The sequence below is a fragment of the Drosophila teissieri genome, chromosome X (assembly GCF_016746235.2).
Source record: "Drosophila teissieri strain GT53w chromosome X, Prin_Dtei_1.1, whole genome shotgun sequence".
NCBI lineage: Eukaryota > Metazoa > Arthropoda > Insecta > Diptera > Drosophilidae > Drosophila > Drosophila teissieri.
The window spans coordinates 2359019-2382203 of record NC_053034.1 but is presented as its reverse complement, the minus strand read 5'-3'; the positions used below and the strand labels follow the sequence as shown (position 1 = coordinate 2382203).

Sequence of the window (23185 nt, the reverse complement as noted above, 5' to 3'; positions counted from 1 at the left end):
TCAGCTAGTCGTTTTTAAAGAATGGGATCTGTGACATATATTGTTGCACACTTTTTGTTGCCCACTTTTATTAGTAGTTTCCAAATAGTTCACTTACGCACTTAGCATGCGATATACGACATTGGTTCGATTGAAAACTTTACGACTCTACAACTGCAACCAATTTGGTGATTCAAGGACGCCACTTAAGCCCATTCCCATGGCCATACGCATGACATATAACATTTCCCAGCAAGTCATTCCGCCGCAGTCTTCGCGAAATCCTCCTCCTTGCAGCTGCAAATGGCCGGAGCAAGACAATCAAAGGCGGCCATCAAGTCAACTGACTTTATTACACTCCAGTCCTCCAGTTGCCTCGTTAGAGCGGTTAATGCCCAAAAGCGATGACAGCGCTGCATTGCCATCTCGATCGCCATCGCCTCGCTCCCTATCTGGCATGCATCCATGTGCATTTGGTGTCCTCCATCCCAGTATCCAGCATCCAGCATCCAGCATTCTGCATCCAGCATTTTGCATTCTGCGTTCTGCGTTCAGCATTCTGCATCCACCACGTGCCCTCCAATCGCCGCCATTTCCAGGCCAATACCGCCAATGCCAATGCGCACTTGGCCGAATGACACAAAAACAGAAGCGAATGACTGGCGACATATGGACGTCATCGTCATCGTCGTCATCGTCGTCCTCGTCCTCGGCGGCGGCGTTGAAAGGGTGAGTCCACCGCCATAACAATGCGACTGGCGGCATCTGCTGGCGACACATCCCGTCCGATTTCCATCCGTATCCAGAAACCCATTCCCATTTAGCCATACCCATACCCATACCCATGTCCATGCCCATTCCCATATCCATTCTCCTGGCCACATTCACTAGGAAAAGCCAAAGACAAAGGACAAAAGACGCCGTTCGCCGTGTACCACGCACCACTGTTAAACTCAGCCGTAAAACTCTCATTCTCAATTACAATTGTAATTGTAAAAGGCAATAATTTGGCGCAGGCGAGTTGCATGAATCCACAACCATACGCCACCGCACCATTCCGCACCCGACTTCCCCCCATTCCCTCAATCCACACGAGGAGTATCCCCAATGCAATGCCACACAAAAGTTGTGCCATTATTCTCGAAAAACTAAAAGTACACAAAGGTTCAGAATTCTCTGCACCTGCAAGACTGGAATTGTAGAGTCTCTTCTTCGATATTTTTACTTAACACTCACTTTTCAACCGACTGAAAAGTTTTTAGTGGGCTTTTCATGCCTAAAGAGTACATCTTTTCAATCAATATCATCAATCTTTCATATGCATTTCCTATCACATAGAATAGAAAGTAAGTGGAATGGGAAAGAGTGTCCCGTTTCCGGTTGGCATAACGGACGCAGTTTTCCGGGCTGACCAACAGGTGGATGTCGGGTTGCAGTGTCATAACAACCAGCCGAGAGGATGCGCTGAAAATGGGGGGCAAAATGCGGGGAAAATGGTGGAAAATGGATGGCGGGAAAAGCGAAACTTCGGCCAAATGGCGAGTGGTGACGGGTGCGTAGCGGTTGTTATTGAAATTTTTCGAGCGTATGCTGTCGATTGGGTGACAGAGCCAGAGTCGGAAAACAACGTGGGGGCGAGGCAGCTGCGAGCCCATTAAGTATGCAACAAATTGCAGTCAGGACATCCAGGACAGTCAGGACATCCAGAACAGCCAGGACAGCCAGTAGAGTCAGGACATCCAGTACAATCAGGACGGAGAGGACGGACAGGACTCGCCGGAAGAGCAAGGACATCGGGGACATCAACAATCAAATGGCCGCAGCTGGAATGTAATGATAGGTGTTCGAGGAATTTCCAAATGAGAAAATTGCCAATCGACGGCGGCAACGAAAGAGTTCTCCACCAAAGCCACCAAAGTGGCGACATTAAAGCCGTAAGTGCAGAAGGACCTTGCTCAAATCGTGAAATGCTGCCCCACTTCAGATACAGATTCAAAATGTGGGGGAAAAATAAAACGAAGAACCCTTTTTTTTGTTTTTTTTTGGGGGGCATGCATGTATGTATGCGAGCCCTCAACTAAGAAAAATGACGCCGCACTGTACCTAAAAATGGAATCGAATTGATCAACTGGGAATGCTCTGCACTCCGTCTATGCCACGCCCAGCCGCCCACTGCAGCCCCTTTCAAGGTAAGCCAGCCATAAAGCCAGCCCCACATAACCTCACATAAACTTGAAAAGAAGAGTGCCCTCTAAAAAGGACCAAGCTGAAAGTCGAGTGGAGCGCCGGCCGTCGTAAAGCAGCTGTTGCTCCTGTGCGTGGAGTGTCCTTGTCACAACTACACCCGCACACAAACACACACACACAGCCACACATGCACTGGCAGAAATCGGAGCTGCAAGTTATGCTACTGATTGCCAGTGTTTTGGCCATAGCAACGCAAGAAATGCTCGAAATTTGGAATGTCATACCTCGTTGAGCTCGTATTTCGATTTCAGAACGATTGGCATTCGAATTTTCACAATCTAATTTTTTGCCATTTTTTGCAAATTTTGATGATGGTACCCCTTATCAAAAATGCAAAAATTTGTCAATTTTTTTTTTTTCGAAAATCAAAAAAGTTGGGATAGGCATAGTTAGCTATGTTTATTAGCAATTTTTATTTTTTTGATAAAAAATAATCAGTATTTTTTCGATTGCATAAAAAATAGTTGTCCAAAAGTGGAATGCCATACCTCGTTGAATTCGTAACAAAATTCCCTATCGATCCATGTACATATATTGAAATTCTAATTTTTTGCCATTTTTCGCAAATTTTGATGATGGTACCCCTTATCAAAAATGCAAAAATTTGTCAATTTTTTTTTTTTCGAAAATCAAAAAAGTTGGGATAGGCATAGTTAGTTATGTTTATTAGCAGCACAAAACAGTCTTAATTTTAGCTCTGCCACCATTTTTGGCCAAGTTATGAGAAAAACCCACCTTTTTGAACTGCTTTTTCTGCCAGTGCACTTGGGTAATATATTTATACAAATGTGATAAAGTGGAGTCTCCTCCACGCAAACCAAAACAAGTGGGTGGCAAAAAAAGAGAGAGAGAGGGAGGGAGAGATGTTGGCCGCCGCAGAAGGCAACAAAATTCAATTTACTATGCGCGCTTTATGGCCGATTCCAGCCGTGTGTTTGTGTGTTGGGCCGAAAGCCGAGCAAACAGCACCCACCGCCCACCACCAACACCCACCCACCCATGAAATGAATCGCTGTTTATGGGCAGCAGAGCTTGGCCAGTCGGGCAGTTGGCCAGTTGAGCCGCTGCCCCGCAGACAGAAGTAATTACAAGTGTTTGCTTATTAAGTTCCATGGCTCATTAGGCGGCTGGCGAGGAAGGACGCGTGAGCAGCAGAGCAGCAGAGCAGCAATCACCATGTGATCTACCTATGTACGGACTCCACTGCCCACGGCCCACCAGCAGCCAACCAATCCACCAATCCAACAGCCAGGACAAAGGACGAGCCAGGAGATAGAGGAGAACGGTGGTCACCGCGGGCCATCGACACCGCATTAAGGCAAACAGGATGGCAGGAAAACAGGACACGGACATGGCCATGGACATGGACATGGAGGAGCAACAGGCCGCTTAAGCCAGCCTCGCATTATCTAATTATCAGTCTTAGTGCGGGGCTTACTGTACTAATTTTTCGGCCATCAGTCGGTAAGTCCCACGACCTCTGACCCCAGGTCATTCCGGATGATGGAAACCTTCAGCAAAGTGATGAAAACTGTTTGCCTTTCGTGTGTTTCATACACTTTTCAGGCAAAGTGTTTGCCTTACTCATTACATATGGATATTACTGTGATTTAATGTATTGAATTATACAAAAGTTGGAAAACCCATTTAAAGTAATTAATGCAATAAGCTCGGTGCCACTTACATAGGCTACAAAACCTACAAGTTCGTTGCTACTCCAACGGGGCAACTAATCGGGCTGCACATCCTGCACTGCGAGCAGACATCGCAGGGATCCAAAGTTCCGGGGGCCAGGTCATCAGGTCCGTCACCTAATCTCATTCGCTTTGTCCATTTCAATTTTCCTTCGTCAGGCGCCGCACTTTTCACCTCCGCCTCTCGTTTTCCGCCAGAAGGCTGCCAACATGACCCTTTTGTCAGTCCGTTTCGTTTCGTTTGATTTTTTGGCCACCGTTCGGGATTTTCCCTTTGGCCCCTTTCCCTGTCCCTCTTCCCTGCCCGTCCCCGTCCGTCTGCCAATTACCAATTAAGCTTTGCTTAAAGCCCAATTAATACCCTCGCTCTGATTACCCGCCCACCGTCATCGTCGCCCATCATCAATGCAATTATTGACAACAAAGCTCGGCGCTGTGCCAAATCCCAGAATCCCAGAATGCCAGAATCCCAGAATCCCAGAATGCCAGGACCCCCAATAACCCCTGAACCCCAGAACTCAGGAAGCCCAGCACCCCAGCACCCTATAATGCCAGCCAGAAGGGGTAATCGACTAACTGGGCACTCCAAGTCAGCCACGTACATTGGAGAATCGACACATGGCGATGGGGGCGGCCAATGGGTCGTCATTGGATGATTCGTTGTGGTTTAGATGATCGGAGGAGGTGGGATGACTGCGATGAGCAGTGGAAAAAGGAAAAAGGAGCTGCAACAGCCCGATGACCCAAGGCATTTCATCCAACCGATACCAGTATCTGGCAGGCACTGCGAATTACACGCTGAGAAAAACGGGAAAAGATATGCATTTTATTGAATATCGCGGATGTATCGAGTGTATAAATATGTACTGAAATAAGAAACTTGTCTTTTAAACTTTTAGCTTAGTTTCACTGGAAACAACATTTCTATGGTATAGCGCGGAAGGCATAGCGATTTCGCGCAGTGTGTGAGCCGTTGGCTTTGCAATTGGTGGCGTTGGCGAGGTAAGTGAAAAATTGGTCACTGATTAAATTCAACACGTTGTGGGATTAACTAACTTGTTTTTTGTTTTTTGTTTTTTTTATTTCCCCGCCGAAATTGTGTTGTTAACTTTGCTGGCCACCCGAAAAAGCAAAAAAAAAATGAAGGAAGCGGACGACAGACATTCCGGCCGCAGACCAGCAATTACACCTCGCCCACTGGCGGCCGTCCCCGGAGATTGCCCCTCCGGAGAGACTCCCCCCTGCCCCCTGCAGTCCACATGGCCCCCGGACGGACCCTGCCCCATGGACTCTCCCGGCTGCCCGTTCAATCGGAGGCCCTCGAGCACTTGGACAAAACACTCGAGCGCCGCTCGACAGGCGGCGGTGCAATTTTTTTCATCCGATGTTTCCCTCCAGGGCCAGTCAACAAATGTCCCGCCCACGCTGTCACGCCCCCTTGCCATGGCTGCGTCATTAGGGAAAGCGAAAAAAAAAAGAAAAAACAAAATGTGGAAAAGAAACGGAAAGGCAGGGGAAAGGGAAGGGAAGAGATTTGCACATGAGATCGAAGATTGGGATATCCTGTAGGTGAAGCTGTTTGCGTTAGCAGCTGAAAATTAACTGCCGATGTGGTTGAGATTTAGTTATGTATTTCTAGGGCAAGCCAAACATTTTGTGAGTTTAGACCTTTTCTTAAAGATATGATGGTTTTCCCCATGATATCCTGGTAATCCTGGTAAGTGAAAACCTAATGATTAAGCAGAGTCTTAAGCGTTTTATGTGACTCTCCTTCGCTTGACAATTCTAATTCGAATTTGAATTCTTTGCAGTTTCAAAAATCACGGCATCGCTTTAAGGAGCGCCATAATATGGTTTCTTTCATTGGGAAACGGAAAATACCCGCAATTTGCAGCAGCTCCAAGATGGAGGAGCCGTCGTGCCGCAAAATGCGCCGCCGGCGGGGAATCGTTTTTGTTTCTGAAGTTTGCCCAACTGGAGCATCGCGACCAGCAATGGTGGAGATCCGGAGGCGCTGGTGGAGCTGGAGGAGATGGAGGAGCTATGGGCTACGGGATAGCCACCCCCAGATGCTCGGACTTGGAGCAGCGATGCAGCGAAGAGCGAAGGCGGCCCGGCAACCTGGCCAACAACTTGGGGCGACTTTTTGCACTCATTTCGCACGTTCAAACAATGGAAGTGTGTAGGTGCGCGACGGGCAGGGGGATTGGCAAGGGGGCGAAAAGTAATTGGTGGACCAGGACGCAGGACATGGCCCCGGGATGGGGGGAAGTAGCTGGCGAAAGGAACCAACTCTGGCACACGCGTCTAAACGGCGGTGCAAAATTGGGAGCCAGGCGACGAGATTTCCAACCAGTTTGAAGCCAAAAGCAGCCCATAAATATTATATTTACTTAAGCGAAGTTTCGCCACGCACTGCCATTTTCCCATTTCCCCATTGAACACCTTTTGATACATTTATTTTGCATTTAGCATCTATGCAGCATAATCGCATCTCTGGAAAAACTCACTCACATTCAAGAAGTCCGCTTTCATCTTTGTCGGCTGGCTGTTTGTGGAGATACTTGGATAGCTGCTGGGTTTTCGACTGGGAAAACTGCGGGAGAACTGAAGGGAAGGGGGAAAATTAGTGGAAGGTGGAGTCAGGGAAAAGCGGGGAGCGGAAGAAGCTGGGGAAACGCAGAAGGCATTAGGGGCATCAGCCGCACACGAAAATACAGTTAGCTTAAAGCATTTCCCGTATTTTACTGTCATGCCACATTGCCACGGCCTCTATTTCCCTGTCTGTGTGTATGCGTCTGTGTGTGTGGGTGTGTCTCGGGGGGCTGTGGGCTGCGAAGGCGTGGCTGCTAAAAGGGGGCGGGGCCAGCCAACGGTGCTTTGGGGTTTTCTACTTGGTCGTTGTAAATTACTTGATTCGTTGTTGGAATTTAATTAACATTTTCCTAAGTTTTACTTTTAGTCTTTTTACTAACTGCGCGCATGTGTGTGTGTGTGTGTGTTTGTTTGTGTGTGTGCTCTCCGTCTCTATCGCGCTGGCCATTGCCGTCTCTTTCTGGCCGTGACAGGCGTTTCATGGGGGCCGAGAATCGGACCCAAAAGCTTACGAGTTGTTATGTTTACACATTCGTGTTCCTTTGCATCTGTGTTCGTAGACACACACACACACACACAGCCAGTCTATCACCCACACACACACTAGCACATGTGAGCAATGTACATTTTAAAGTGCAGATAATTGCGCGTGTAGACAAAATGGATTTTCGACTGTTTATGTGGTTATCCTAAACTGAATCCTCAACCGCATTTTTCACCATTTGGCACACACACACGCACGCATACACACGCAAACACTCACACACGGATGAACAATCGCTTTTCCTGCTGCCTGGAAAAACTGAGCCAACAAAAATTGTTTTTAATTGGCGCCCAATTCGAAGCAAGCCCGAAAATTAAACAAACAATTTGATGAGGCTAAGCCAAAAATCGTAGATGTGCAATTGTTTCACAATTTGATCATGGAAATCCATTTCCATGGGGAAACATCAACTTCAATGTGCGAAAAGCGAAAGTTTGGAGTATGTATGTATATTTATATGTATATTTATGGAGCAGTGTTATTATACTAAGAAAATAATAGATAAGAAAGTAAGATAAAATGTACCTTTTGTTATATGTAAAACATATATACTTTCTACGCAAGCCAACGACCAATTTACCCATTTGCTTAATATTCGTAGCATGTGTTCAGGGATACTGTCAAGGATCAAGGATCATGTGGGTATTTGGCTTTCCAGGTAACTTTCACTGGCGTTTCCAGGAGCCTTTCCTAGCTTTTGCCAAAAAGCATTTGCACTGACACGCTGACTCATGGACGGCAATTTCAAAAGGAATTTGAAATCGAGCTGGGAACAACAAAAGCAACAAAAACAACAAAAACAGCACGAAGTGCAACAACAAGAAAAACGGCAGCAATTGCAATCATTTACATAAAAAACAATGCAAATAGAGTAAAATTAAGCAAATATAAATAAAATGCATTGCTCAAAAAACATCAACTGGAAAATGAAATGGAAACGTGTGGGCAGCAACAATGCCCATACTCACACACAAGTGTACGTATGTGTATGTGTGCATGAGCATGTGTGTGTGTGTGGGCAGCATAATGCACATGTAGAAAATGAAATCAAATGCAATAAAATGCTCTGACATGTGGCGATGTGTAACAGAAACTAGCCGGCAAGATAATAAAACAAAATGAACCCGGAATGGGAATCATATAAAATGAAACCGAACCAAATTGCATTTGCAATCCCATCCGGATTATGCATATACATATGTACATATATATATTCTATATACCGCATATTCTGTACCGCAATAATCGGGCTGGCCACCAGCTTTCTGGCCATACGAGTTGGCCTAATGACTTCGTTCCCGGCCCAAAGTGTTAAGCAAAGCAAGTCAGCTGCTTACGAATGATTATCCAATGCGAATTGGATAGAAAAATCAATAAAATCGTGATAATACGATTTCAACGATGGCAAAATCAATGAAATCAAAGAATTAATGATGAATTTTAATAGAATAATTTCTTTCGAATTGAAGAAACATAATGCAGGCGGCGCTTGAAATGCATTGCACATGCAGTTGTGCACTTCAATTCACATTCACATTCTTCGCGGAAATTTAAATGGAAATTGGGCGGAATATGTATGTACATATGTACATATGTATGTATATGTACATATTTATAGTATATCCTTCGTTTGCCTCGCTTCTGCGACGTTCTGCCATCAATATCGCAGCATAAATATTTACATGCTGCCGAGAACGCGAACAAACAAACAAACAAACTTTATTTTTGGGCAGCAGGAAACAAGTGCAATCCCTTGTCCTTCCCCCTTCCCCTCCCCCTTTCTTCAACCCTTTCTCCGCCGCTTTCGCCGTCCACCTTTTGCGCTTTCTTCGCTGCCGCTTGACAATGTGAGCTCAAACAATTTCATTTCCAAGCTGGCGCACTCACTCACAGATACTCGCACACACACACACGCGAGCACGTGCGCACACACACCCACATACACACGCATAACGGTACATTAATTGATAATTGTTTTGTGCTCAAAAGAAATTAAAGAGCAGAAGCTGCCCTCTCGCTTCTCCACTCCCTCGTTTCCCTGCTCTCCCCCCTCCCTGTACCCCTTCCTCTCTTTCTCCATCCTTTCTCCACCCTTTCCCCCCACCTTCACCTCGCGCCTCATTACACTGCAGATGTATTGCGAACACAGGAGACAGACGGAAGTAAATAAAACGCGAGTCGACAGCCAAGTGAAAAAGTCTACAGTGGAAAAAGCATCAAGAATATTTAACAAAAAAACGAAAATACTTTCAAGTATTTCATTATTGTATTTCATTAGTGAGTTTTTGTCATAGCTGGAAATATGATTTTAAGTTTATAAATATATGGTTTGCTTCCTTCTGGTTGCTCTCAGTGCATTATGTTTCGCGTTTCCTAATACAATCTGCACAAACTCTACGTTTTCCTTTTTGTTTTTTGTTTTTGCGCTGTGCTCCTCGCTCTTTTTTCATTAACTTTTTGCGTTTGCTGCTTGTTTCGGACATGTTCTATGTGCCACGCCCCTTCGCCGCCCCGCGGCCAACTTAATTGAACGATTAGTTTTTGTACGTGGACCACGCCCACAGCGGCGTGGCAGCAGGTGCCGCCCACAAATCGCCCCCTCACCTCCCTCGATTTTGGAACATTCGGATTTTCGCTGTCCATCGTGGGTCACTATTTAATTTTATCTGCTACGTTTTGGCTTTTATTCTCGTTTTTATCGCAACAGCAAGCAAACTATGTACTACCATTTGCCACGCCTCCTGTCCCGCCGACCCCCCCTTCGAGATGGGAAAAAAGGGGGGAAGAGGAAAGGGGGGTTGTCGAAGTGAGGAAAGGAATGAAAAAGTCAAATGCCAAGGCACTAAAAAGTCAAAAGGCCACAGAGAAGCAGCGACAACAGCAAGTTATAGTAATGACAATCTACTGGCCGAGCAAGAAGAAGCGAGATAGCATGCGGGGTGGGAGCGAGAGGGAGCGAGCGGGAGTGAGAGGGAGCGGGGGAGAGCGAGAGCGGTAGATGGGCACAAAAGTTAAAATAAATAAAACAAAGCGAACGCATGAAATGACACAAAAGAGACAAAGGAAGCTGCCAAAAAGGGGCTGCTTGGGGGATGGTAGGAGGGTGACAAGGGGGAGGGGTGGCAGGGGGAGTTAAAGTACCGCCCCCGAACAACAAAAACACCGCCCACCCACCAAGCAGCAGCAGTTGGGCGACAAAACGTGGCCGAACGACACGAGAACCCGCCTAAAAATGACAGCAAATGTGGCAAGATGTGGCGCTCCAACATATACACTGCGAGAAATAACTCAAAATAGCCTCGAAATTATTCAACATTTACAATTAAAGATAAAATACCATTCCATAAAACCAAAAGAAAACATCTACCTTGTTTTATTACAAATATAAATATTATATTAGATGGCCCCGCTGACAGCGAAATGCATAAAAAGTATAGCATACTTTTTGGCCTGCTATTGAAATATTAATATTGCATACCTTTGGGATCTGACGGAAAACGTTGATCGTTAACTTTTCGTTGCATACTTTTGGGTTGACGGAAGAGATGAGATCAGCTGATTGTGAACTTGTCGTTGCATACTTTTGAGCTGACGGAAGATATGAGATCAGCTGATCGTTAACTTTTCGTTGCATACTTTTGGGCTGACGGAAGAGACGAGATCAGCTGATCGTTAACTTTTCGTTGCATACTTTTGAGCTGACGGAAGATATGATATCAGCTGATCGTTAACTTTTCGTTGCATACTTTTGGGTTGACGGAAGAGATGAGATCAGCTGATCGTGAACTTGTCGTTGCATACTTTTGAGCTGACGGAAGATATGAGATCAGCTGATCGTTAACTTTTCGTTGCATACTTTTGGGCTGACGGAAGAGACGAGATCAGCTGATCGTTAACTTTTCGTTGCATACTTTTGAGCTGACGGAAGATATGATATCAGCTGATCGTTAACTTTTCGTTGCATACTTTTGGGTTGACGGAAGAGATGAGATCAGCTGATCGTTAACTTTTCGTTGCATACTTTTGGGCAGTCGGAAGAGATGAACTGAATTGAAACAGCTGATCCTCTTTCAAGATGGCCGCCCCATACGTTTTTCCAGACCAATAACCAGCCAGCGATGTAGGGGTAACCGTTAGTTATTCCATGAGCCCGCCCTATACGTCTTTCCAGTCAGCAGGCAACGCACCTGTCAGCCTGCCACCTACTGACAATTCTGTTTGCCTGGTGCTCTGAGACTGAGAATTCACAAATTTCCGACAAATTCCCAATGCGGCGTCATTTTTCCCAGTCAAAATGCCACTTTTTGGGATCCCAGATACCAGGCGAACAGAATCCATAGCAAGCAGCAGCTGGCAGCTCGAAATCAATTGGAACAGCTGATCCTTATCCATGATGGCCGCCCTTCTTCATGATGGCTGCCCTTTCGATACCTCCAGTCGCCATTAGACCAATAGGAAGCCAGCGATGGAGGGATAACATAAGTTTTTTCATAATGGCCGCCCTACACTTTCTTCTAGTCAGCAGGCAACGATCATGTCAGCTTGCCCCCTACGCAAATTTATGTTCGCCTGGTGCTCAGCCACCGAGAATTCACAAATCTCGCCCAAAATTTCCGACCCGGCATCATTTTTCCCAGTCAAATTGCAACTTTTTGGGATCCCAGATACCAGGCGAACAGAATCCGCAGCAAGCAGCTGCTGGCAGCTCGAAATCAATTGAAACAGCTGATCCTTTTCATGATGGCCGCCCTTCTTCATGATGGCTGCCCTTTCGATACCTCCAGTCGCCATTAGACCAATAGGAAGCCAGCGATGGAGGGATAACATAAGTTTTTTCATAATGGCCGCCCTACACTTTCTTCTAGTCAGCAGGCAACGATCATGTCAGCTTGCCCCCTACGCAAATTTATGTTCGCCTGGTGCTCAGCCACCGAGAATTCACAAATCTCGCCCAAAATTTCCGACCCGGCATCATTTTTCCCAGTCAAATTGCCACTTTTTGGGATCCCAGATACCAGGCGAACAGAATCCATAGCAAGCAGCAGCTGGCAGCTCGAAATCAATTGAAACAGCTGATCCTTATCCATGATGGCCGCCCTTGTTCATGATGGCTGCCCTTTCGATACCTCCAGTCGCCATTAGACCAATAGGAAGCCAGCGATGGAGGGATAACATAAGTTTTTTCATAATGGCCGCCCTACACTTTCGTCGAGTCAGCAGGCAACGATCATGTCAGCTTGCCCCCTACGCAAATTTATGTTCGCCTGGTGCTGAGCCACCGAGAATTCACAAATCTCGCCCAAAATTTCCGACCCGGCATCATTTTTCCCAGTCAAATTGCCACTTTTTGGGATCCCAGATACCAGGCGAACAGAATCCGCAGCAAGCAGCTGCTGGCAGCTCGAAATCAATTGAAACAGCTGATCCCTATCCATGATGGCCGCCCTTATTCATGATGGCTGCCCTTTCGATCTCATTCGACCAATAGGAGAGCAGCTCAACCGTTACTTGGGATCTGAGTGCAGAGCAGTGATGAGCGACCACGTTGTTCTTGTGTTCGTGTCACGATTTTTGCACGATAGGCACGAAAGTCCCTTGCATTACATGGGCGCGTGCCGATAAGGAGAGGCACGCGGGCATCTCTATCTAAGCGCCTTTTAAACTGATCAGCTGATTGTTTCCACGTGCTGATCTTTCTGCGCGCCTGGTGTCCGAAACTCAAAATGTTACAGTTTAATAACATTTGCAGCCGAACTTTCTTTATTTATTTATTATTTTAACATAGATTATTGATGTAAAGGTGAATGTGGACGTATTAACATAATGTGTATGTTATGTTATATTTTAAACTTGCTCCTAGAACATTTCGTTTCTAGTAAACGCAACATGATCGTTGGCCACTTCCTGCCATTTCTGTTCGCCTGGTATGGACTATGGACTGGTTTTCACGATTCTCATATTTGACTATTTCACGATTCTGCTGACTAATTATGCCCAGATTTGTTTCAGTGAAGGCGGCTGCACAGGCTGGAGCGTTAAATACTAGATGGGCGGCTGTTGGTAGTGCGTCTTCTTGGCTGCCAAAGTGGTTGGTGGGTGGCGGTGGGCTGTGGTGGGTGGCGCTGGCAGTCACGGCAGATAATTTAAAGCAAGGAGCAGGGAGCAAAGAGCAAGGAGGCAGTGCCGCCGACTCCATTCCAGAGTTCTGCGATTCCGGATGCTCGACCGGTGTGCCGCCAAGTAGCCGAATGGCAACTGTTGATAATGATGATGGAGATCCAGGAGATGGAGGTGGCGATGGACATGGTGATGGAGGGGCCGTCGACACGCGTACCTCGCGGGATACAGTGAAGCCTGCAGTGAGGCGAACTTCAGGGAACACAGCACATCAACACTACAAACTAGATTCATAGCCCTTCTGATATGCATCCTTGATGGGATTTCAATTGAAATTTTTCGATGGAGAAATAAATATATTTAATCGAACTTTCAAACTATGTAGACTTTTCAATACTCAAATAGCTCATGCACAGCTTTTTTCTAGAGAACAAACTTCTTGACCATATGAGTGCTGATTTCCTTTGACAACTGAAATCATCTCATATCCACAGGCATTTAGGCCCATTTAATTAGCCATTCTGTACGCACTTCTTCAACTTCTTCAGCGCTCCATTAGTGCGTTAACGTTAACGTTATGACAAAGTGACCTCCGATTCGGTCAGCTGCACATCCTTTGGCCCGAGGTTGCGGCTGGGAGTCGCTGATGCTGCTGCGGACGCTGCTGCTGCTGAGGTTGATTTAAATGTTGATGCAACTGTGGGCGGACTGTGGGCACCTTGAGGTCGCAGGATGCGCACACGCGCGTGAATCAAACGGCACAGGTGGGTGATTGGGTGGTTGGGTGGCTGTCCTGTCTGTCTTGTCTCGCTGTGCGTGAGTCGCTGTGTGTGTGTGTGTGTGCTTGTTTATACAAACACAAGCGGTAATTAATTTTATTTAATTTTCGACGACAATCCAAGCGACAAGAGCAAGGGCAGCCAAAAAGTCGTCAGAGAAATGAGACAAGCAGCGCAAGATAGAGATACAAAAAATAAGGAAAGAAAAAGCCATTGGAAGGGAGGGGGCGTGGCACAGGAAAAAACAAGTTAACAAAACGTCAACAATGAGAATGAGAAGAGCAAAAGCCGGCTAAAATGAGCAGCGCGCGGTCAAAGAAGGCGGACACAATGCCAAAAAATATAAAATGACCCACAACTGTTGGCCATTTATCGCTGGCTCTCAATGTTTTTACCGCTGGCTGCACAGCAGGAAACTGGTTGAAATGCGATTTAAATTGAAAAAGGTGTCATAATCTTGTTGCGTCAAATTATGATTATTAAGCCTCTGTGGTTTAGGGAATTTGAATAAATAATAAATCCGTGTATGTGCCACACCTTTCTATTGGTTTCTTGCAGGAAACGCTGGACTTTTTGGCACCGTGTTTGCGCCAAGATAAAGTCCAATGTCCGTTGTCCTTGTGCCGCATTCAGCATTCCGCATTCCGTGTCCTTTGCGTCGCGTCCGTGCAGGGGACACATAATTATCAGCCACATCAGCCGCAGACGACAGGACTTTGACTTTTGGAGGGCGAGCGGAGCGGAATTGGCGAAACGTAACGAAACGAAGTAAGAAAACAAGTTTAACTTAATTGTCAACATTGTGCCAGGCGGACATAGCGGACACAAACAGCGGACACAAACCGGCAAGGACAATGGAAGGATGCGAGCGGATTGGGGAGTGGGCTGCACTGGGGGGCAGGATGGAAAGCATTGGCAAGATGGCCAAAAGAGCACAGAAAGCTCCTGGAAGAACAAGCCCTCGTTGAATACCAAAAGCGGAAGGGCATAAAGTAGCGCCACTAATGATGGAGCACGACATCATCGCAGGAGAGAGAGAGAGAGAGAGAGCGAGAAGGAGCGAGAAAGAGAGGGAGATTAGGTGGCAGGAAGAGATGGGTGGCGAGCACAACTAAACTAAAAGCAAGATATCATCCACATCAGGTATTTCCTTTAATTTATTCCACTATTGAACGCAACGACAAACAATTATTTCATTCATTTTGTATAGAGATATGTATAAAATAAAACATCTTTACTTTGAATGAACTGAATGTATCAACATGCTGTCTATATTTTGTGCATCGAAACGCATAAAATGTTCATTTCAATTCCAATTCCCCTTGATTCGCGAATTGTCACCTTTACGGCACGTTTATTTTGCCAACTCAAGATGCTCGAAAGGCAAATGAAAAAGCCAACACAATCAAATGGCAGCGTGCTAATGAGACTCTAAACAACTAAACAAGCTGCAGGGCCATTAACCCATGTGCGCCACCCCGTGCCGGAAAAACGCATGCCAGCACGCTTCTCATAACCCTTAACACTCGCTGCCCGGGAAAATAAAAGGAGCAACGCAAAAAGCGGAGGGCAAAACAAACAGCGAACAAGTAGCGTGCGATGGCAATAAAATTTAAGAGCGTGATTATTTTCAAGAAGCTAAAGAAAAAATATATGTAAATGTAAATGGGCTTGGGTTACAAAAATAAACGGATTTAAAAAGCTTTCAGCGCGGACTAATTATGATTTGTGGTGGCTAAAAGCTAATTGCGACTAATTTTGCTTTTAATCTTGCTCAACAAAATAACACGAAAACACGAGCAACTCAAATGTCCCGCCAAAGAATTTGAATATTTTGAATTTGAATTTAAATGTGATTGGTATCGATAACAAGGGCATTAGTTGCGCAGTGTGTGCACACCAAGTTTTAAATATTCTCACAATTCTGATAAGAATGTTCGATGGCACTGGTGGTTATCTTGGCTAAGAATTCGATTGATGATCAATCATTCCATACATATCAATGGGAAACAAACAAACAAAGTACATAACAATATCATTCAAATTACAACGAAGAGGATCGCGAAAAAAGCTATCTGTTCAAAACTCTTGATTAATTTGATAGTTCGATAACGGGGGGGCAGCAGTCTGACCGTTGCTCGTGTGCGATTCGACACCCGCCAGTGTGACCGTAGGTGCGCAGTTGAACTTGCAACCAATACCAGAACGTTTTTTATTTATGAACTTGTTTTAAGGCGAATTACCGTGGATATCACAGGCACTGGGCATCATGGGCGACGTGGACAAGTGGATAGAGATCGTGAAGGAATGCAAGTACCTGCCGGAGAACGAGCTGAAGAAGCTCTGCGAGATGGTGTGCGACATCCTCCTGGAGGAGACGAACATCCTGCCCGTGAGCACGCCCGTCACCGTTTGCGGTGACATCCATGGTCAGGTAAGCGGTCATCCATCCAGACCACTAACGCAATGCCATCACTCATCACCCATAACCTATCGCCCCCATTCCGCCCATTCCAGTTCTACGACCTGGAGCAGCTGTTCCGCACTGGCGGCCAAGTGCCGGACACCAACTACATATTCATGGGCGACTTCGTAGACAGGGGCTACTACTCGCTGGAGACATTCACCAGACTGCTCACGCTGAAGGCGCGCTATCCCAGCCGAATCACCCTGCTGCGGGGCAACCACGAGACGCGACAGATCACCAAGGTGTACGGATTCTTTGACGAATGCTTCAGCAAGTACGGCAATGCCAATGGATGGAAGTACTGCTGCAAGGTCTTCGATTTGCTCACAATCGCTGCCGTGGGTTAAATTGTGATATGCTCTGCATTGAACGCCAATCTTATTCATATATTTACTTACACTGCTTATGTAGATCATTGACGAGGAGGTGCTGTGCGTGCACGGCGGCCTGAGTCCCGAGATTATCACCCTGGACCAGATACGGACGATCGAGCGGAATGGAGAGATACCGTACAAGGGTGCCTTCTGCGATCTGGTGTGGTCTGATCCGGAGGACATGGAGTACTGGGGCCAGAGTCCGCGCGGAGCCGGCTGGCTGTTTGGCCACAATGTGACCAAGGACTTTATGGCGATCAATAACCTGGACCTGATATGCCGAGCGCATCAGCTGGTCAACGAGGGCATCAAGTACATGTTCGAGGGCAAACTGGTGACCGTGTGGTCGGCGCCAAACTATTGCTATCGCTGCGGCAACGTGGCCGCCATTCTCAGCTTCGAAACGGCGCAGCAGCGGCAGACGAAGATCTTCCTGGCGGTTCCGGATGCGGAGCGTGTGATACCCAAGCAGAACACAACGCCCTACTTCCTGTAAAACGTTGTGATACGACGCAATACCATACCACACCATACCATATACCGATCCAATACGATCCGCCCACTGTTCCGGCATCGTGGCAAATAATCATATACGCTTGTGGAGAGCAGCGGAGAGCAGCCTTCGACTGGCTGATCCATTTGTCCACCCTTGAACGCCTTCATCTCTAAGCATGCATACCAAGCATACCAAAACACTCAGAACAGAGAACAGAAAACAGAGCAACACACACCTGTAACTTGTAACTTGCGGCCCTTTCGTATGGGAAGAACACATATCTAATTCATAAGAGCAGAGTTGAGAACCTTTTGTTATTTGTTTCCGGCAAGTCAGCGTGCAAGACCAAAAAAAAAAAACAAAAAAGAAGAGAGAAACACAAAATTGAGAAGCATAGATTCGATTTCTTTAAGAAGTATATATACCAATATCCAAGTATTGTATTTACTGATAATGAATGCTGAAGCAGCTAGGCATTTACAGAAGCAAGCTCTATATAATTCACTATATTTTGTATTCCAAACCTATTTATTTCTGTGAACAACACACATAAATCATATATTTTGTACATTTTGTATTAGTAATGCTTTAAAGAAAATAGGTGGCACAGCAAGAACTATGAATAACCCAATTGTGTGATCCCGATCAAAACGATATGATTAAAACAAAAAAGACAATTTCAAATGCGTTCGTCGGCAATCAATGGGCACCAACGGCAATAGCATCAACGAGAGTAGGCAATCTGGATAATGATCCAGATCCCTCACCCAAACGTCCATCTTCCATCTCTATCACATTCGTGACACTACCGCAAAGAGCGCACAGCTCGATTCAAAGATTCAATGAAATAATTACAAGTTTCTTACGTAAATATCTTTTATTTCGTTTCGTTTTCGTTGATGAATCATTCAACTGCTTTGCAACATCAACAATTGTTTGTATATCGTGTTTGCTTTTACCCCAAAGAGCCATTTACATTATTCTAGCGTCCAATTCAAAAACAAATATGTATAATTACTAGGCTTTCTATTAAGGGGAAAAAGGGTAGGGTAAATCAGTGGCATTCGCTTTCTGGGGTTATCATGCTGTATAATTCATCATAACTTGCTTTTCCATGGCGCCCGGCCATGCTCACAGTGGTTTGGATACTCGTAATGTATATAGAATATATATGTATGTGTGTTTCGGGGTCAACAATTACAAAAAAATTAAATAATCACACTAGCAATAGTGCCTGTTAGGAATTAAAATAACTCTCAACAAGAACAACAATTTGTTTAAACAAAAGAGAATAAAGAGGTACCAATCAATTGGCTCAAATCATGCATTTTCCTACAAAAAAAAAAGAAGGAGAGAAAACTGAGAGTTGAGCAACTAATACGTAGTGCATTAATGTTGTTGTAGTCGTTTGGGTGTTTGTCTTCCCTTGAGTTCTATGACCATCCACTTTCTTGTTCTTGTGTTTTCCCTTTCTGATCCTTTCGATCGCCCGCCTGAGCCACCTCGGTGTTCCACTACTGCGGCGATATATAGTTATGCTCGAAGATGTCCAGCTCGTTCTGTATGTAGTTGGCCTTGTTGCGGAGCAGCTTGAGTTGCTTCTGGTTCGCCTCCAGGATGTTGAGCTGCGAGTCCAGCGTCTTGAGCTCATCGTTCATGTCCGTGGTGGCGGTGTCAACGGTGCGGCACAAACGGGCAAAGGTGCTCGACAGTTCCCTGTTCAGATATCACACGGGTATATTCAGTAATCAGGAATTCATTCGCTTATTTATCCAATACTCACTGCTGCACTTGGTGGCTGCAATTGGCCGAGGTGAGGTCGACGATCATCTTGAGCTTCTTGGTGGCATGGCGCACATACTGTGACTTGAAGGTGCGCTCCTTGGCGGAATTGGTCCACGAGAGCCGCTCGTACAGGTAGATGCAGCCGTAGAGGGCGCCCACGCCCACCAGCACGCGCCAGCCAATGGTTTTCAGCATCTGCAAGTGGTTTGATTTCAGCACATAGCTATGCACTAGCACCTGCTTGGGCGTTTGTGAGCACAAGAGGTGTGGCGACAATCTGAGCGGTTAACACTTACGATGCCGGCGACGACGAGGCCACCAACGGTGCCCTGCGATCCAATGGAGGACACCGCAAAGCGTGAGATCAGCGACAGCTGCTCGGGCGTAATGCCGGCGACACCAGGAGCGGGCAGTAGACACACAGGAGTGGCTTCCACGGGCGTGGTGGCCGGCGTCGATACGCTGTGCTGTAAACGAGATTTGCTTGCAGTGATATGGTATTACACACAACATAATCCGTAAAGAACTCACTCCAATACTGCTCTGTCGATGGACCAGCGCCGGCTGCCCCTTCTTGCTGCGCTCGCGCACCTTGCCGGTGAAGCGCTGGATCATCGCCGCGATGCCCCAGCTGAATTTGAACTCCAGATCCTCCTGGAAGTCGGCGCACAGGTTCTGGCAATTCAGTGAGTAGAGCATCTCGAAGGGCTGTGTGCGCACCACCAACTTGGTGCTGGTGGCCAGCAGCTGCTCGTTGGGCACCAGGGCGTGCATGCGATCGGTCATCTCCGTCTGTGCGGACTCCACGTTCATGGCCAGGGCCATGGATAAACGAGCGCGCAGGTTGCTGCCCAGACCACTCTCCACATGGGCATTCAATTCCTTTTTGTAGATGTTCAAAACCAGACGCTCCGGATGGAAGGGCATGTTGAACTCGTCAATGAGGACGCCCAGGCGCCAGATCTCCTCGTTCAGAGCCTTCGACACCTTCTCTTCCACCTCCTCCACCATGTTGTGGATCTTCATCTTCATTTCCCGCGTGACCTGCATCATCTGCGTCTCTGTGCCCTGAATGCGTTCGGTAAGCAGATTCTTCTGGTCCTGCTTCAGATTGCGGAATATGGTGATTCGCTCGTAAATGTTGTCCAGCATTGATTTCATGTCCCCGGAAACACTCTTGCCACGCGAACTGTGCTGCTGGAACTTGGTTTTTACCGCACTCTGCGAGATGCACTCCTCGAACTTGCGCTCGAAGTCCTGGAACTCGAAATAGCGTATCTGGAATCCCTCGGCAATGGCGCCCATGTGCGGCGGATTGCCCTTGGCTTCCTCGATGCGCGCCTGCAGCGTTTCTCTGGCGGAAACGAAGAAAACCCTTTCGGCCGCCTCCTTTTCGTTGCTCACCTTCAACTCCTTGGTGAGGAAGTCGATGCAGCGTTCTGTGTGCTGAGACTTGACCTATTAATGGGGGAAATACGGGGCTTAGAAAGTGCATGTAGCAGTCATTTCATTAAGGGCAACTAAAGAAGCTGCTTTAGGAAGAGTAAACAATGTAGTTCATCGGTTCAAGCCGATGTTACATTAGGAAACTAAAGCAGAGTGGATTGGGTTTTTGTGGGACCAAGCAAGCGATTCATTTTACCGGGTCTAGCTCATTCATTACCTTAGCCAGTTCCTGGCGTTGATTACAGTGGATAGTTGGTTGGTTGATTGTTTGATTGATTGGTTGGGTAATAAACAAAAACAAAAGACACGCATCAACATAGAGAGACACAACAGGCATACAAAGAGGTCCAGGAAATACTTATGAGATGTGGCAGTGCAAAACTGCTGGAAAACGAACCATTGTCAACCACATATACGTAGGAAATGGTTCGTCTGCCATGTAATGGTAATGCGGGGTCTGACAGAGACTGTGGACTAACTAGAAGGGCGCCCTAGAAGACCATACCGATTCCTGGCACTCGGGCTCGTTGGCCGATGCATCCCAGCGATTGTTCAGAATGAAGATATTCGGCTTGCTCAGTTTCTGGGATACGGTGTGAAAGAATTGCTTCTCGGCACGCGTCATCGTTGACTCGGCATTCAGGACCAGCACAAAGACATCGGCGTTAAGGCAATGGTTGTCGATCCAATCGTCCAAATTGGCCGACACGTCCACGCCAGGAGAGTCCACAAAGACGACATCGTCGCGCAGCAGGCTGCAGCGTTCCCTTGGCCAAAAGATGCGCACCAAACTGCTCTCGCAGAGCTTCTCCTGACACAAGGCGTTCGCCAGTTGTTTGATGTTCTACGGATGAATTGCATCATTAGGCATCATTGAGCAAAATAAAGTTGCAAAGCACAGATGGGTGGCCGTCTACTTACCACCACGTTGAGCTTCTCCTCGGAGCCCTCAGTCATCAGATACGCCTCGCCGCCATTGCTGCCCTCCACTTGGCAGAAGCAATTCGTGGTGTGCCCGATGCCACTGGGCAGGATCTTCTCGCGCAACATGGCATTGATGACCGAGCTCTTGCCGTTCGAGGTGCGCCCGAAGAAGGCCACCTTCATGTGATCCCGCTGCAGTACCTCGCGAATGGCGGCCACCTTGTAAACATAGCTCTCGAACAGCTCCCGTTCCGCCTTGTCCACGATCTCCGCCTCCGCGTGCAGGGCTGGAATTGCAACGAACATTTAGAGGGTATTTCACCAAAGGAAGCATATGTTAGATAAGAATCAATCAATCAATTTCACCATTACTTTTGCAAAACTGTTTTGGATGTTGATTGGTTTTAAATGTTTGTGGTTTTCCCTGGCCAACTCACCGTTGATGAAGGTGGTCGTCTCATGGACATACTCCTCGATCTCGCCGTAGATGTCGTTGATCTTCTTCTTGGCGCGCACAAAAATCTGGAGCGGTGATTTGTCGTTGGATTGATAGAGCCGCGATTCCGGCAGCAGATTGGCGGCCATGGTGGAACCGGATGGTTGCAGCGATGAGTTGAGCCGGGATAGGGGGGATCCGGGTCCGGATTTGTCCACCGTGTCCGTGGAGGAAGCGTGACGGTCGTCGTCGGCGGGGCCCGTTTGCCCGGTCACCAGCGAGATGGTGCGGTTCAAGTAGGCCGCCATTTCGGGATCCGGTTTATAGGTGATTATAGGTTTTGCAGATGGTTTTTGGGAAGAAGAGAATTGCGATACAAAACAAAAGGTATGCAGCCTAGGGATTCGGTTCTTTAGACTCCAACTTCGACAACTTCGCCAACTTCTCCACCAACCAAAAACTCAAAACTTAAATATCTCTGTTTCTTGTGTGTTATTTTGCTTTTGGGGTATTTGCTCAAAAATCAACGTCACAAAACTGAAACGAAATTAAATATCAAATTATGACACGAAAGGAAAAACATAACGATATAATACAGTGCGCACTAGATAAGCTGAACTGCTGGGTTTAAATATACAAGTAGTATACAAATCGTGCATTACAAAATCAAGCATGTGTTTGCTTACATATTTAAAAAAAACATATACTATTGATTTGCTGTTCAACATTTCAAAAGTGCACTGTATTTGGCGAAAAGGAAAATACCGCAACGCAAATTGCACACACACACACACGTGGTCCAATTGCGCTGCAAACAAATATAGGCGAAAAAAGTATAATAATCTAATGTTTTTGGTTTCTTCTTTTTTTGACAATTCACATCTGTGTGCGTAAATCGAGTTGATAAAGTTCAATCTGCCCTCTCGCTCTATCAACTAACCTGATTATTGCCACTCTCGCTCATATTTGTATTTGTTTTATATTATATTTGTATTTATTTTCCTCCCCGGGTTTTTCTATTCTTTTAGTGGTTGCCCCTCAACTGATGCGTTCTCAAATGGAAATTCGTGGAAAGCGTGGCTCGAACTTCCAATAACCGTACATTGCCGACTAGAATCCAGTTGCAGAGAGGCAATTTCACGAAATTTAGTTAATATTATTAAATTTTTTTAAATGCACATGATGTAACGTTAAGGTGACCAACTCTTATTGCTTGCTGCCATCCGGCGTTAGTGTTTCTTTTATTCTATCCCATGTCTGGTATATTTTCATGTCAATCGGAAGCTTAAAATGGTATTTTTT

General features: G+C 46.3%; 2 protein-coding genes and 1 long non-coding RNA gene across 5 annotated transcripts; 2 read left to right on the top strand and 1 right to left on the bottom strand.

The window, feature by feature from the left end:
- The first annotated feature begins 3998 nt into the window (after positions 1-3998).
- LOC122624367 lies at positions 3999-6919 on the top strand. The gene is made up of 3 exons (XR_006326463.1): positions 3999-4922; positions 5051-5637; positions 5732-6919. It is a non-coding gene; the product is annotated as an uncharacterized LOC122624367 (long non-coding RNA).
- A 9188-nt stretch (positions 6920-16107) lies between these two features.
- On the top strand, positions 16108-18163 carry LOC122624858 (serine/threonine-protein phosphatase 6 catalytic subunit). The gene is made up of 4 exons (XM_043804594.1): positions 16108-16129; positions 16190-16389; positions 16473-16760; positions 16834-18163. The coding sequence occupies exons 2-4, from the start codon at positions 16225-16227 to the stop codon at positions 17290-17292; spliced, it is 912 nt and encodes a 303-aa protein (XP_043660529.1). The 5' UTR covers positions 16108-16129; positions 16190-16224; the 3' UTR covers positions 17293-18163.
- A 138-nt stretch (positions 18164-18301) lies between these two features.
- Positions 18302-23114, bottom strand: LOC122624855 (transmembrane GTPase Marf). 3 transcript variants are annotated; one of them, XM_043804589.1, is made up of 9 exons: positions 22986-23114; positions 21885-22420; positions 21445-21734; positions 21029-21367; positions 20741-20752; positions 19609-20535; positions 19374-19544; positions 19076-19272; positions 18302-19008 (listed from the first exon to the last, which is right to left on the bottom strand). In XM_043804589.1, exons 2-9 carry the CDS (start codon positions 22189-22191, stop codon positions 18807-18809), a joined length of 2445 nt encoding a protein of 814 aa, XP_043660524.1. In that variant the 5' UTR covers positions 22192-22420; positions 22986-23114; the 3' UTR covers positions 18302-18806. The 3 variants fall into 3 exon arrangements, with proteins under 3 accessions (XP_043660524.1, XP_043660523.1, XP_043660526.1); XM_043804588.1 differs by having other exon boundaries at positions 22824-23105; XM_043804591.1 differs by lacking the exon at positions 20741-20752 and having other exon boundaries at positions 22824-23105.
- Between the last annotated feature and the right edge of the window lie 71 nt (positions 23115-23185).